The following is a 16,002-nucleotide window of genomic DNA, read 5'->3' as shown; positions in this document are numbered from 1 at the left end:
ATGTTGTGAAATCTTATACCGTAAAAATAGAAAAATTAAGAGCCAAAAATACATAAAGTAATAAAAAAAGGTTTAGCAAAAAGGTATAAAATTTGAAAAAAAAAAATGTTCTAGACGCGCAGAATAAAAGGAGTTATATTAGGAATATAAAAAAGTGCTTAAAAATTTATATTTCACAAACGTCAAAACCTCTCTGTCCGAACAAAAGGAGAGAGAAAGTGGAAAAGAGTGCAAAAAATAAATTGTATGTATAAAATTTTGGGACTTGTGAGTGAAAAAGTAGGGAAATATGTGCCAGGAATGGATAATGTAACGACATGCATTAAAGGGCCGAAATGAATAATTTTTGAATAAATTAAATTATCAAAGAGAGGATACCATAAAAAGTCGAAGAAGAAAAAAAGAAGGAAGTTACTATGTGCTTAAAGAGTTATTTGTGCGTTGAATAGATACATACATAAGCCGTAAGAGAGAAAAAAAAGTTTATCCATTAACGAAGGTATTGTGTTATAGAGAAAATCTAAGGCTATTACATTTTTCTAATCCCTTCTATTATATATATCAATATATACTTTGTGAAAGTAATGAAGTAATGTGTATACAGATTAATATCTCTCTTACGTTTCTCAACAAACGTATAAAAAATTCATCATACGTAAACGGGATTAAAATAACACGTTTTGAAGTGCTCACTTAAAATTGCAGAAAATGAATAAAATAGTCTGTGTGTTTCTCGTTCCTTAAATGTGTGTACAATGTAGTGGCCAAATGATAATAAATATGTTTAAGTCTTACACAGTGAACAAAAGAACATAAAATATTAATAAATGGAATGAGAAGAAAATTGCAATTAATGAATATTTGATAAAATCATTGTCCGCACAAGGATATTTAAAAGGTTGAGAAATTGACTTTTGCTTTATGGTATAATTAATTGTAGTAACACAAAACTTTTTGAATTCTCAAATATACTGCGTGCGAAAAAGAGTGGAATTCTGTGAAAAAGAGGAAGGAAGAAAATATAAGAAAAAGAGAAATTATTTTCGCAATCCCTTGAGGCTCATCAAGTCTTATAAGAATAGAAAAATAACCCTCAAATGAATTGAATAGAACCTGAACTTAAAATCACCCCGTAAAAAGGTACATGGAAATATAATAAATTCTTTTGTTTACCATTCGCTCTCTCGCTTCATCAGCATTAAAATGTAAAGTGCGATACTTTCGTATGATTAGACAGATTATTAAATTCATTAACTAAGATTAAGTTATGTAAACAAACATTATAAGCCTTTTTTCATTATCTTCCTCATTCATTTTACTACTCTATTGGTATGCTAATTAATATTCTCGATCCTATTTGTACACGTTTCTAGTATTTATATCTTGTTTTCATCCACATTCCTATTGCATAACCATTGTTGACGCCATACCTCTCCATCCATTATGATTTTTTAATATTATCAGCTAAATAAATTTTTCCATTTCATAGAATGAAGTCTTCTTGCTCGTTCGTTACCTTCGTTTATATTTATATACACATATTTATATGTAGAATGCCTAAAATGATGTCTAATAAGATCGTAAAGAGTGTGTTTGTAGAAGCCTAAAATTGAGATCTTACTGGATCTTTTTTTGTAGGCCGGGAATAAAAAGACAAGAGCAATATAAATTTAAAATGGAATGACATTAGACAGGATAATTAAATGCACGTGTGACTAACGTAATATACCCCAAACACAGTGGTTCAGAAATGTTATGTATAAAAAATTCTACTTATGCGAGATAAAGAGGGTCCTTTTCTGCCATTATCCAAATCAATATGATATCATTGTGTCACAGACGTTTTTGGTTGACTCTTCTTTTGCTTTCTAAATATCAAAGTCCCCATCCCACATACTAAAGTGTTCATTCTTCCTTTTTGGGACAATTTTTTATGTAGTAACAAAATAAAATGAGATTATTTAGTTGGAATTGTTGAAACATCCGGACATAATTTGATAAATTGAATTTTATGAAAAATTTCACATTATAATCTGCTTCCTTTTAATAATAAATGATTTCATTATATTTAAATTAATAATAAATTCTGTTATCGCTTTTAAGTCAGCAAAATATCTTGAACTTTAACACGCGCGTGAATCTATTTTTCTTCTTAAAAAAAACTTTTGAATAAACTTTTCTTCTCATCAAAGTCCTAATAACATGAAATATGCAATTGTAAGCAAAATCCCAAACAAGCATTAAATGTTATCGTAAGCTACTTTTTTTGGTTTCAGACAGAGAATATTAAAATCGTATCGATTTTTAAGAATGATACACAAAATATAAAATCATATCAAAATTTAATGATCAGGACAGAAACAGTATTATACTTTTTCATCTTAAAGTTTAAATCTGTCACCATGGTAATAAATAATTTATGTTTTGTATGGCTAATTATTGGTCAAGAAGTTCATTGTCTAAATTGTTTTAGCTTTTAAAAGATCAGGATGACAAAATGCAAACATAAGCATTTCCTTCTAAATAAATATTCTAAAATAAACTTCTGGTCTGTAAACGAAAGAAAGATTGTATATGTGATTTAAAAAGGAAAGCTTCTCCGTACCTTTCTAATCAGCTTTTCTTTTTTTGATGACATTTAGACTTGTAGATACATACTTTGGTATATTTTGTATATTTTCTGTACTATCTTATGTCCTCTGAGAATGTCTAAAATATGACACCTTTAAAGTTATTAAGCTTTTTAATGGTCGGACCATGAAATGCTTATACAGTTACTTCAAGTAATGCTACCTTCTGCCACCTTCATGGAAATTTAATATCTTCCATAAATTTTAAATTACTTCGAAGACAGCCCTATTTTATTAGTCTCTCCATATCATTTGTATATTTATATCATCCTTATTATTTATTTATGCTCGGCTTCTTATTCGTCTAATGTTACCTTGAAAAAGTTTTAAATCAATCCTCTTCAATTTTTTTTTCTTCTTTACTTTATTGATTGATTTTCCTGCTTTCGAAATGGTGTGATTAATCATTATATAAAAACTAGTATAGTCTCCCGTAAAGCATGGCGTGAATAATCTTTGATACAGGTACTAATAAAAGATTTATTTGAATAGTTATCACGAAACAATAACGAATGTGCTTAGCTGAGATTTTCAAAACTTGAAAAAAATGTAAACACATAAAATCTCAGATTTTTGGGCATTCTCAGGAATCTCACAAAACACTTAGAATGTGAAGCACTACATGTTTCCATCCAATAAGATCCATTAACATTCAGATCCATTATACATTATATATAAAAACAGCATAATTGACATCATATTCAAAATCAAGTATTATCCAGGACACACATGTTCAGCCTTGCTAAAATTAGCAGTTGAGATTGTTGTTAATGTTTATAAAAGTTTTTCAACCCTGGTATTGTCTATATGAAAATTACAGCGAAATACTATTTAAACCACCCGATCGACATAATATATTCTTGTCATTCAAGTGGCTGCCATATGGCGTCCAAGTAAAAATTTTAATATTATCTGCCATAAAAATTGCGACTCAGATGCCATACCTGGCTATCATGAAAAACATTGTGCTGATTTGGTCAATTGATGCTTTGTAATTTATGCAAATATATTTTTTTAATAATAAAAATTAATGTTGCAAAAAAATCAGATTCACATACACATGAAATATTTTGGTTTTTACTCCATAATACTATAATGTATAAGTTTGATAAGTTTGATTTCTAGCTTTGTAATCTTTATATATGTGATATAAGGAAAAGATGAGATAAGAGTATGAAATAAACGAAGAAAAGATGAAAAGAAAATTTGCGGTAATGGCCTTGTGGCTTTCTTTCATGACTGTCTTTGAGGATATATATTGTGTATGTATATGCGGGCACTCCACATAAATTCATAAGTACATGCAACTTAAGCTTTTGCCAAAAAAGATAATTTTCTGTGGGATTTTTTTCTGTGTGTACAAAGTAATAATGAAATATTGTATCGACAATGTACATAATGCTTTTTCTTCTCTTACTTTTATATAAGAAGTTCATAATGATGATTAGTTCAGACGATATTTTTTACTCTCCATTCTATTTTCGACACTAATGACTTATAGATTTTAGTTCTCGCTTCTTCCATTACTCTCTAGTAGAGTTGTCAAAATACAGCATGGTGTAGCACAAAGAAGAGAGAAAAAATATTGGAAATAAGTAAAGACAAATGATGTTACAGAGTATACTTGTCAATAAAGCTTCATTTAGTTAGATTGTAAATTATGTATTATCCTGTTTCCCTAATGACTTATAGATTTTAGTTCTCGCTTCTTCCATTACTCTCTACTATTTTTTTTTTCATCTTCTTGTTTCTCTTGTTCATCATATGAAAAAAATACATTTCCTTAAATTTTGCCAGAGCTAGAAGTCGACTTGGAAATACTTTTAGCATGAAAATTCGACTTTTATGTATGAATTTAAGCTGATTCGACTAAAGATGAAATGACTTGAAGGAAACTGAACCGACTAAATTCGACTTCGAGATCTGGTTTTTTTGCTATTACTATAATGTGCTTTCTGAAATATCTGTCTTAAAATGAAAAGCGTTTTTTACAGTTTTTTGTTAAAAGTATTTCGGCATATAATGTTTCAAATTTTCAAATTTAGACACGTACATTAACAGTTAAATGGCATGGTTGTATGTACATACTCAACTAATTTTCGAAAAAATGATTTATAGAAGAGTGCCTTAAGGGAATATAAATAAAACTTTAAATTAACAAGCTGCCAAAAATTTCCTTATTATATTAGAGAAGAAGTCATTAAAATCAACAAACTAAATTTTGATCCACTAAAGATTAAATATGTCAAAAATAATGTTAAGACAATCTTACGGGTGAATAAATTTGAATTAATATATGGTATTCTACTTTTCAATGAAATGTTGTAAGGTTTGTAATGATTCTAAAAGCTGAATTTGCATCGATTTTAGATCCATATGTTAATATACCTAAAACGGTATAAAACATATGAGTTAAATTGTAAAGAAAGCCAACATTCTCAAAATGTATGCAAATCATAAAACGTATTTTACATAAGAATGCGATTCATTTACGCTCCTTTTTTGGAATCCCCATATTTTTCTCCACATGACTATCATAAACTGCACTTACTGTATTTAAATTCGAATCAAAAAATTCGATTCTGACAACCCTAATATGAAGGTTGCAAGATAACTTGTGGATGAGTGAAGCATACACATGAAATATGAAAAGTGCTGATGTAAAAAATAGACATAGAAGCACAATAGCAAACATTTTTGAGGTGTTTGAAGTTTTCCATCATTTTTATTATGCATACTTCTTTTGCGAAAAAGAATACGGTTTTTGAATACGAAGTAACAAACATTCTAAATATCAACAACAACAAAAGTTTCTCATCCTTTTGTTGCCTTCTGCTTTCTTTGCTTCTCATTCTTATTTTCACAACATCATTTCTCATTCTCTCGATGCATGTACATACATAAATTTATTTTATGAAGGATATGTCAAAAGATTCATTTTCTTCCCAAGTATAAACATATTATCATATATTATTCATGATGAAGTCTTCTCTACTCTTTTATTATTAAATCGACTTCTCGTAACGAATTTTTAGCGCAATTCAGACAACATTACAATAAATTGCTAGCACTTTTTCCACCCAAAAATCCACATAATCGATTATTTTATATTTTACAAAAAATGTGGCATAAAGTAATCAAAATACTTCAAAGTTGTTTCATTTTATTGTATACGACATCAAATGATTAAAGCTTTAAAATTTAGCAAAATAAATTAACTTCACAAATAAATAATGTTTTTTATACTGATGATGTCTATGTGTGTAATAAGAATATTTTAAATGCGCTTAAAATTAATCATCTTAAAACTTTATGTTGTTTCCTTTTCAAATTTTATTTACTGTAAAATAAGAATTAAAGTTATTTAAAGAATATATAAATCACAAAAGAAATATAAAAAATATTTTGACGATCTTTGACTTAAATACATTTGATTTAATCATAATTTCTCTAGAACACCATCTGATCGTTGGCGTTGATTATGTTTATTTATTTAAAATTTAATTAATACAATTCTGATATTTTTTAAATTCAATTTTTTATTAAATTGATAAAGAGCTAATGTGAAATGTCCTCATTATATGCTTCAGAAGACTAATTGTAGATTACATCAATCATGCTTAGCAAGAGATTCTAGAGAAAAAATTCAGCTCTAAATTTTTACAAAAATAAATAAACAAATTTTTGCGCATTTGACTAAAATACAATAAAGTTATGACCACAAGCAGGTTTTACGAAGCTTAATGCTTCTCGCAATCTAATGTGGTAACAATTAAATTTTCATATATTCTGAAAATAAATATAAATGTGCAAAAATATCAAATTACAGCTTCAAAAGAAGCATTAAGCTGGCAACTAAAATAAATTTAGCGTAGTTGTATACCCCTTATATTTCAATATGGCATCAATTTCCAATATTTTTAGTATGATCAGCAGTCACTTGCAACTCAAAAAGCAAGTGACTAGTTTGTTTTGTTCCTACACACGAAAGCTGATACTGTGGAAAATTTCACAATTTTCCTTTTTGAATTTGGAGACTGAAATAGTCAATATTTATTGTATCACAAACAAAGTGCGAACACGAGTTAGGAAAATGCGCTGAAAAGATAATCATATTTACTACACCAGTTAAGTTAAAGAAGAAATTTTTTGACACACGCTTTTCGCAAATGGACGAATTTGCAGGTTATGAAATTCAATTAAATGTTTTCGAACTCGATTTTTCATGTGCATGGTATTTTGCTTCAGTTGCAGACGATTTTCTCTCGCCAGAGCAAATGAATACATCGTAAAATAATGCGCATATAAATCATTCTGTCCGTTCATTTATTTTCATTATTTCAGTAATGAACATCCTTGTTCGCGTTTCTTCTCTTGTATTATAGAGGTATGTAGGCGTAAAAATTTGTTGAAAATATCGATTGAGGATTTCAAAAAAAAATATCAATTTTAATTCAATTGATGGATATTCATTTCGTGAAAAATTGTTCAAATAATTAAAGTATTACAGACTGACAAAATATATACACATTTTTTTAGTAATTTATTTTTAGAGACAGATATTGGTCTATTTATTTTTAAAAAAGGGCACCATTTTCATTATTTATTTCAGAATGCTCTACCAAAAACGTAATAAATTCCTTTAAGTTCATTTTAATTAGCTTCATTAAGTTAGATTTCGTAAAATCTAACTCTATAGAGAACATTTTCTGTAATGTTTCAGTTTAGCATTTTAAATCTTTTCTATCCCATCACGTATACTTGTGTATTTTATTTTAAAGTCACACAATGACAATACGACTTACATTGGAATCTCTAGATAAGAAGACATACCGCATAAATATGTAAGACCACAAGAGAATTTTTGGGTTACGCAGAAGCTTTTATTTTTCATTCATGATGAACATTTTAATCGGTTTGCATTATTTAGGGAGATTTTACTGTAAAAAAGAAAGAAAGCTTAAGAAAAAATCTTCTTTTGTTGTTGACTACGAGGAAAAATTCACTGGCAAAATTTTATTTTCTCTGTTTTCTTCTTTTGGACTTTTACATCTTTTCTCAAGTGATTGTGGATTCAATTTTTTTTCGGCATGAAGTCAAATAAATTGTTCTTTGGTATTTTAATTTTTTTGTCTTTAAGCTTATAAAATGTCTTACTTCCCTTTCAACCTCCATCTCTTTTTATTTCCATGCTCATATAAATACCTCCACTCATTGCTTTTAAAGAATATTTTTTTCTAAAGGATGAATTTCACTATGATACGTTATCTATTTTGAGAGAAGGAAATTCATTTTCATGAATGAAAGCACACAAAAATTACAGACATTCTCTTACGGTGTGGTAATACGGATTTAATGGGAATATCATTCTACATATCCAACCTATTATGATATCAATTTTTTTATTAGTTTTATAGAAGAACTTCTCAAACTATGTTTCACGACACAATAGAGCAACCTGTGTGCCGTATATGGATTAACCATTTGCCGTGTGCAATTTCGATCGAGGTGTGTCACGAAAAATAAAAGGTTCTCCACAACTGCACTAGTGTGTCATGATAACTTTTAGGTGAACACATCAAATTTACAATGAACATGTAAATTAATGTGTAGCACTTGAAAAAGTTGGAAAAGCTCTGTTTTATAGTTTAAAATTCATTAAAGTATGAAAGAACAAGTTTTAAAACATTAATATAGCTGCTAACAAAAAATAAATTAAATTGATTTTTAATTAGATAATGTCGAAATTTTGAAATTTTTAATTTATTTTTAGCTATTTTGAGGTTTCTGAATTAATTTTTCTCTACGAATCCTTTTTCGCAAGAAACAGAAATTTCGAGAAAAAGGGAAAATTAAAATGTTTAAGTTATTATCCTTCTTAAGTTTTGTATATCATTCAAGTACGCCAAACCTTTCCCAACAAAAAGATTTTCTCCTTTTAGAATGTAAACATGCTCGGTTATTTTTCCGAAGGATATGAATAAAAAATACTTAAAATTACAGCAATGCGAATTCGTGAAAATAATCTAATTTCACACATCCGCATCGTAATATTTTAAAATCTGACATATGTTTTCATAAAATGCAGTCATTCATTTTTTATAACGCTTCACGTTGCTGTAATTTACAAACATGATGGAGCAACCCTCCATCGCATATTTTTGTTTACGAGTATTTGTCAAGTAATTTTTTGGAGTGCGCAAAGAGAATTGTCATGGTAAATAATGTTTTCTTTTTGTTAAATTAGGTAGTATTCAGTATCAAAAATATGATTGTTCTTTTTTTATAAAATGTCATCTTCAATTTTTCAAAAACATTAAAAAATTTGATGTGTTTTGATGAATTTCACAGTAGAGTCACAAAAAATGGGATTTAAGTTACAAATTGTAAAACGCTTGGGTAAATAAAAACAACTGGGATAAATGTTAAAAATAAAACGTTTAATGAATTTACGTGACATAGCGTGAGAAATGGGTTATGTGATATAACGAAAAGCGCTTACCTCCATGGTAAATTTTCCTTTTTTTTACATTATATTCATGTTTGCGTACTTTTTATTTAATATAAAAAGTCTCTCTTTGTAATAAAATTTTCTACTACTATTTGAAAATTCAAAGACTTGTTTTTATATTTATGTCGTGCTTCGATTAAAATCCTTTTGATTATGATTTCTTTCTAAAACATAGTAAAAATTGAGCTCTTTATTAGTAATTGCCTCTCATGAGCTTGCCTAGATACTCAAACTAAAGCTTAAAAGAAGTTTCAAGAAATTCAATTTTGTAAAATTCATTTTAGAAATTTGTTTGAACACTTTGTGTAAAGTGGGAAAGGACATTCAAAACTGTAGTTATGCAAAATGGAAAATTGTATACAAAAACAAAAACTGAAAAAATCTTTAAGTTCATGAACTTAGTAATCATATCGGCTTGAATTAGAATTTTTTACGAATATCTATCTATAAAAATGCAAATAGTGAATAATATATATGCTAATTTATGTTTCATAGAATAGCGTATTATGAAAATAAAGCTTAACAAGTATGTGAGTTTGTAAAATTAATATTAAAATGAATCAGAATTTGCAAGTCAGCATTTATACTTTTGATTATGCTATTAAAATAAATTTTTATAAATTTTAAAGTAAGTTTTGAAATCAAAAGTTTAGCAGAATTTTATTAATTTAATTTTACCAAAAATTTGAATTCCTGAAGTACCTATAGAATGTTAAATATACTTAATTATATACTTTACTTAGTATATTGTTTAGTATAGTTAAAATTTAATTGAAATATTTCAATTTAAATTCATTTAAAATCAATATTTTGAGGATAAGTTTATGTTATGTCATTCTGTACAAGAGTATTATATATCAAATGTCTGGTAATGACTTTATTTCTCATTATTTTCCTACGACATTTGTTAAGGGATATAAATTTGATATATAGTCTTGAATACTCTCACATCTTCTCGTTTTATTGCAATAATTATTCGACCTTTTTGTAATTAAGAGAGTTGGAAACATAAAATCATCCAAATGGGGGTTACGTGTCGCTTTTATGTTATGATTACAATGAGAAATAATTAATGAAGTCTCTTTCTTTCAATAAAAGTCATCATCCAACATTGCTTAAACGAAATATTTTAAAAGATAATAAAAAGTGTAGATATTTTTTTTTATAATAATGGCATTTCTGACATTTTCAATTTCGTATCAATAGAAGGTCTTAAAACATTTAGGAAACAACATGCAAGAAGAACTTTGCTTCAAGTCGTAATTTATAGTTGAAATATTCAAGGAGAAAATCCAATGTTGCCTCTTAAGGAAATTATTTCCTTTATGTAAATTTTCGCATAAATTATACATAAAGAACGTTAATTGTTTTGTGGTGATAAAATTTACCACAATATTATTACAATCAATTTGTGAAATATATCTTATTATCTACCTCCAAAAATCTCAAGAACGAAGAAAATGACACGTATGTATTTATGTTTTATATGCGTACATTAAACAGAAACATACGTATGTTAATTTCAATTCACAATTCTGTCACATAAATTTGAACATTAAGAATCTAACGTGCTTACAAGAGAAGAAAAAATTAAAGAAAATGTTCATACTTTAAGTTTATAAATATTTTTACTATAAATTTAAATCACAGTCAATAAAATTCGCAAAAAGTAAAATTCTACACATAAATTTTCCAGCACAACATACGTGATTGAAATTTATTTGGATTTGATTATCATCATTCTATTGTTGCCGGTGTATTTTCTTTTTTTGCCACCCAGAAAATATATACGTTTTTCTCTCTCTATCTCTCTCTCTCTCTCTCCATCTCATGTGTCTTTCAGTAAAACATCATTTCAGATATTGAAGATAAATGAATTGAGTAAATATTGCGTGCGCAAAAAAGAAGAATAGGAAAAAATAATAAATTTCCTCAAATCATTTTCCCCTTGAATGCACTTTTCTTTCCCTGTCTATATCTCTACAGGATATAAAAGCATTAAATGAAAAAAAAAATTGATGATTCGATTTGACAAAATGGAAATATAGGATAGAAGGAATTTCTTCATTCATAGAAAACATCGTGAGCTGTGAAAAATTATAATGGCATATGATAGAGATTATTTACAGGGATTAATGAATATTCATACTCATCTTCACCACTCGACAATATTTGATTTTGTCATGCTAAATATCTCTGTTGTTAGTACAGATTTTGATCCTAGAATGTGGTAGCTTGAATGATGAAAATTCGCATTACACATTTTTCATATAGTATCAATATGTATGAAGCATCAGAATAATTTAAAAATAATATTTGCACATTCACGCTATAATACGGTAAGCGTAATAACTGAGTGTTTTAATCTGCAATTAGAAATGAAATCGGCATTTTAATGTCTAATGAAGCGTTATTAGAATTTAATTGGCTGAGATTTATTGACGAATTATGTGTGGCACAAAAAGCCCTAAAATATTTCTGAGCTCATTTAAGTTAATTTCCCGTTTGAATTTTAAAATGCCTGATGAATATAATTCTAACTATTTTTTTTGTATTTTTCTTATATTTGTAGTGGATGCTTGTTTGATTCAATCGAGGAGAGATGTATTACAATCAGTAGAGTGAGACATTTCATATTTGCAACAATAACAACGTTCGAGAATATAATGGAAAGCAAGCAATTAAATAACAATAGGAAAGACTAAAAGAACATAATCAACAGCGATTGTAGAATTTGCAATTCAAATCAATGTTAATCGATTGATTGAAACTAAACAAGAGCAGTGAAAACAAAACAAATACACAGTTTTAAGTGTAGATAGGCAAAAAAACAAAGGCTATAATGATAAAAAAATTCAAAAAGTTATCAACCTATTTAACATAACAACGAAGGATTTGAGGACGAAATTAAACCGTTGAATTCATCATTATCATTCTCATCAAAGATAGTAATCATCATCATCATCATGCATCTTCAATATTGTCGTTGTCAAGTGAAAATTGTTTAGTTGTACTCAGAATAGAATAAATGAAGAATATCAACATTTTTGCTACTAGAAGGCAGTCAATAAAGGAAGCGGTGTCTATAAATAAATATAAATAACAAAAGGAAGTGAAAAAAAATATCGATAAGTTCTAGCATAAAAAATAAAACACTCCTCCACTCATTGTAAACAATTTTTTATTAAATAATAGAACACATGAAATCAAAAATTTAATATTGAAAGCACTATTAAGTAAGATTGTTCTACATAAATTATAGAAAAAGTAATAAGAAAGAAAAAATGTTGCAAATATTTAGTCAAATAATATTTATGGTCGCAATTGGATTGATGGTACAATCAAGTGCCTGTCCTCAACCATGCATTTGTAAATGGAAAGGCGGTAAACAAACATCAGAATGCGGCGCTCACAATTTAACAGCAATTCCTGATGGTATAGACACAAGTACACAGGTGCTAAATTTCTCGCACAATGCTTTAAGCGTTTTACAAAGCGAGCGATTCCTAAAAATGGATCTCATTAATTTACAAAAAATTTACCTTGCAAATAATGAAATAATACGTATTAATGATCGTGCATTTCGAGGATTATCGAATCTAGTCGAGCTTGATTTGTCTGATAATTCATTGCCATCGGTTCCAACGGAAACATTCCAGGATTATTCGTCATTAATGCGTTTATCATTAAGTGGGAATTCCATACGTGAATTGAAAGCATCAGCTTTTAAATATTTATCGTACCTTACGACATTAGAATTAAGTAATAATCAAATTAGTGTGATTGAAGACGAGGCATTTATAGGAATGGATAATTTGGAATGGCTTAAGCTTGATGGGAATCGTATTCGAAATATACGTGGGGATCGTATTTTACCAGAATCACTTAATGGAATTAGTTTACATGGTAATCGATGGACGTGTGATTGTAGATTAATTGATGTATATAAATGGCTTGCAACTAAAGGTATCTCACAACAGGAGGAACCAAAATGTTTTGAACCACAAAAATTACAAGGACATACAATCAAATCGTTGCAACTTGAAGAGCTTGCATGTTTACCTGAGCTAACACCAACAACATTTTATCTTGAAATTGCAGAAGGCAAAAATATTTCACTAGAATGTAAAATTACTGCAATCCCAGAAGCTGTAATTTCTTGGTGGTTTCAAGGTCAAATTCTTCAAAATGATACTGTCATTGCGCCAAATCTACATTTATACTATTTCATAGAAGAAAATGTTAACGATGATATGAAACGTAGTGAATTATTCATATACAATGCAAATGCAGATGATAATGGTACATTTGCATGCATTGCAGAGAATTCAGCTGGTCGTTCACAAGCCAATTTCACAATTCGTGTTATCGTTAAAGAAGAGCCTATCGTAGAAGAAGTTTCATTTCCAAATGAATTATTTTTTCTCATCATCGGTACATCCGGACTATTGTCACTCCTCATCTCATTATGTTGCTGTATAATAATTTGTAAATGCAAATCAAAACGTCAAAGTAGTAGAAGTAGTAGTAGTAGTAGCAGTGGAAATGGAAGAAAAAAGAAGAAGAAACACGGCAAGGAAGTCTCATTTCAATTGCCAAATTCACAAAAATGTGTCGCCATTGCAAATGACATAAACAATTCACTTGTTTGTTCGAAAATAAATGGTAATTTAACAATAACTGATAATAATCAGCAAGATATGTTGCTATACATTAATAACAATACGCAAAATGCCAGTATGAATGACATGTCAGCGCCGGCACAATGCGGACCACAAGATAGAAATCCTGATTTGATAAATGATGCTGAGAGTTTGAGGCAACGTAATGAGGGTGACATAAAGCGAGATGATGATGAAATGAAGACAGACAGTAGTAGAAATCAAGCGTTGGATAATAATAAAGCGAATCGTTGTGATAATAATTTTTCACTTGTTCCAATTTTACGTCCAATTCCGCAGGCAAGATTTACTGCCATGTCTACACTTCCCCGTGGAGCTGCAATTGATAATATGAATCGTCGCGATATGTATCAGGTTGACGTTCATTTAAATCCTGGATGTTACATTGATAATGGTGGTTATACTGTCGATTATAATATGACTCCATTATCAATTAATACAAATCCATCACAAATGGTAGTGAATTGTAAAACATTGCCGCACAATCGAGGAGGTGTGAAACTCAATAAGTCCGTCATACGTTTCTCCAATGAAGCCGAATTTATAACTAGAACATCTCAGACATTTCAAGCTTATGATGATATGGAAGCTCGATACAATCCTGATAGTTATCCATGCGTAGATACAAAAATGATGGAAGTTCAAAATTTTCCATCACCACCGGAGGGATATAAAACTGATAATGCTTCATCGCTTCCAACAGTTGCTATCCTCAACTTAAACAAAAATTTCTGTCCAAACTCGTTAACACTACAACAACAACAACAACAACAACAGCAGCAACAACAAAAACAACCTCCGCTTCCTAAGTGGCCTTCATGTTTGCCGGGCTATCATCCGCAGCTTGTGACAATTGAGACTCAACAAAATGTCCGATACCAAATGTCACCACTTCAATCGCCAACAATAACACAAAATCCCCTTACAGTCACGAAAAAATGTGTGGGTGCTCAAACAACTAGTGTGATACATGAACAAGATGAGGAAAATGAGAACGAAGAATGTGACGAAAGTAGCGATAACAGTAATATTAAATGTCGACAATTAAAAGGTCCATTTGCTGATAGCCCCGATGAAGGTTATGCCGATGATAGCCAAGAAAGCTCCGATATATGACAACAAAGTTATAACAAAACACTCGAAGCTATTTTGCAAACGGAAGACGTTGTAGTACTTTAAAAGCATTCAAACCTTTCCTTTTTCATTATCTCGGTCTTCTTATTTCCTCATTACAATATATATATAATACATAAGATGAAAAAAAAGATGGAAAAGAAGAATTAAAAACTTACTTTTAAAATTAAAATTGAATTTCTTTTTATGCTACATTACTTGCAAATGTAATTTACTGCTCTAGCCTTATTTTTTATAACAAAAAAAGAAAGTTTCAAAGGCAGAAAGTTTTCGCTATAAAAATTTCTCTATTAAATCCATTTAAATGTATTTTATTATAAGAAATAAAAACAAAGTATTGGTAAACTTTTAAGTTTAATAGTATTTTAAAAGCTTATTATTTAAGAAAAATTATGAGAGAATTTCTAAAACTTATAAAATCTTGATTTTTCTTTTTTTTAAAGCAATTTTAAGCGCATTTTCTAAAAAGATCCTAAATAAGCTGAAATTCCAAAAATAGATGGGTTCTATTTTACGTTTTAATCCTATGTATCTGGGAAAATGCGCTTTCGATCACATTTTTACTTGTTTGTAAATATTAAATACAGATGTTGATGAAAGTAAAATTATCAAACAATGTTGATATTCACTATTTGTCCAATAAGATTTAAAAAGTCCGTTTTTTTGTACAAATTGCTCATTTAAATATTTAAAAAAAAAAATTAACAAGTCTGAATAAAAATGTGATTAATCGGTATTTGTTACATAATGCAAAACATAAAAGGATGTATAATATACTTTATGCTCTTATTGTATGAGGAAAAAAATATCATTCTTCAATTTCCGTTTTTTCACAATATAGTTCATCACACAACAGATGCGCAATGTTCCATGCACGAAGCTTAATTTAATAACCGTTAATTTTCCATTTCGTATACGCTTTATTCACAATTTTTTAATCTATTTTTAAGGCCAATGTGAGACGAGATTTAAATGTAAATTTTTACATTTGTTACCATAGCGCATTTCCATTTATTCGAATATTCAATTTGTAAAATTATTTTAT

The 16,002-nt window shown here is 28.7% G+C and overlaps 1 protein-coding gene across 1 annotated transcript; it reads left to right on the top strand.

The window, feature by feature from the left end:
• Positions 1-82: 82 nt before the first annotated feature.
• Positions 83-15,151, top strand: kek2 (kekkon 2). Its single transcript, XM_070640404.1, has 2 exons — positions 83-1,140; positions 11,714-15,151. The coding sequence occupies exon 2, from the start codon at positions 12,426-12,428 to the stop codon at positions 14,937-14,939; it is 2,514 nt and encodes an 837-aa protein (XP_070496505.1). The 5' UTR covers positions 83-1,140; positions 11,714-12,425; the 3' UTR covers positions 14,940-15,151.
• Positions 15,152-16,002: the final 851 nt, after the last annotated feature.

This window comes from Chironomus tepperi, unplaced genomic scaffold, assembly GCF_022539635.2.
Source record: "Chironomus tepperi strain 1889 unplaced genomic scaffold, CSIRO-AGI_Ctep_v1 contig_219, whole genome shotgun sequence".
NCBI classification, from domain to species: domain Eukaryota; kingdom Metazoa; phylum Arthropoda; class Insecta; order Diptera; family Chironomidae; genus Chironomus; species Chironomus tepperi.
The sequence above is the reverse complement of the archived record's forward strand: the minus strand, read 5'-3'. Positions and strand labels throughout refer to the sequence as shown.

Excerpts from the sequence above, each read along its gene's own strand:
- kek2 (XM_070640404.1), top strand. The coding sequence starts at position 12,426 with ATGTTGCAAATATTTAGTCAAATAATATTTATGGTCGCAATTGGATTG.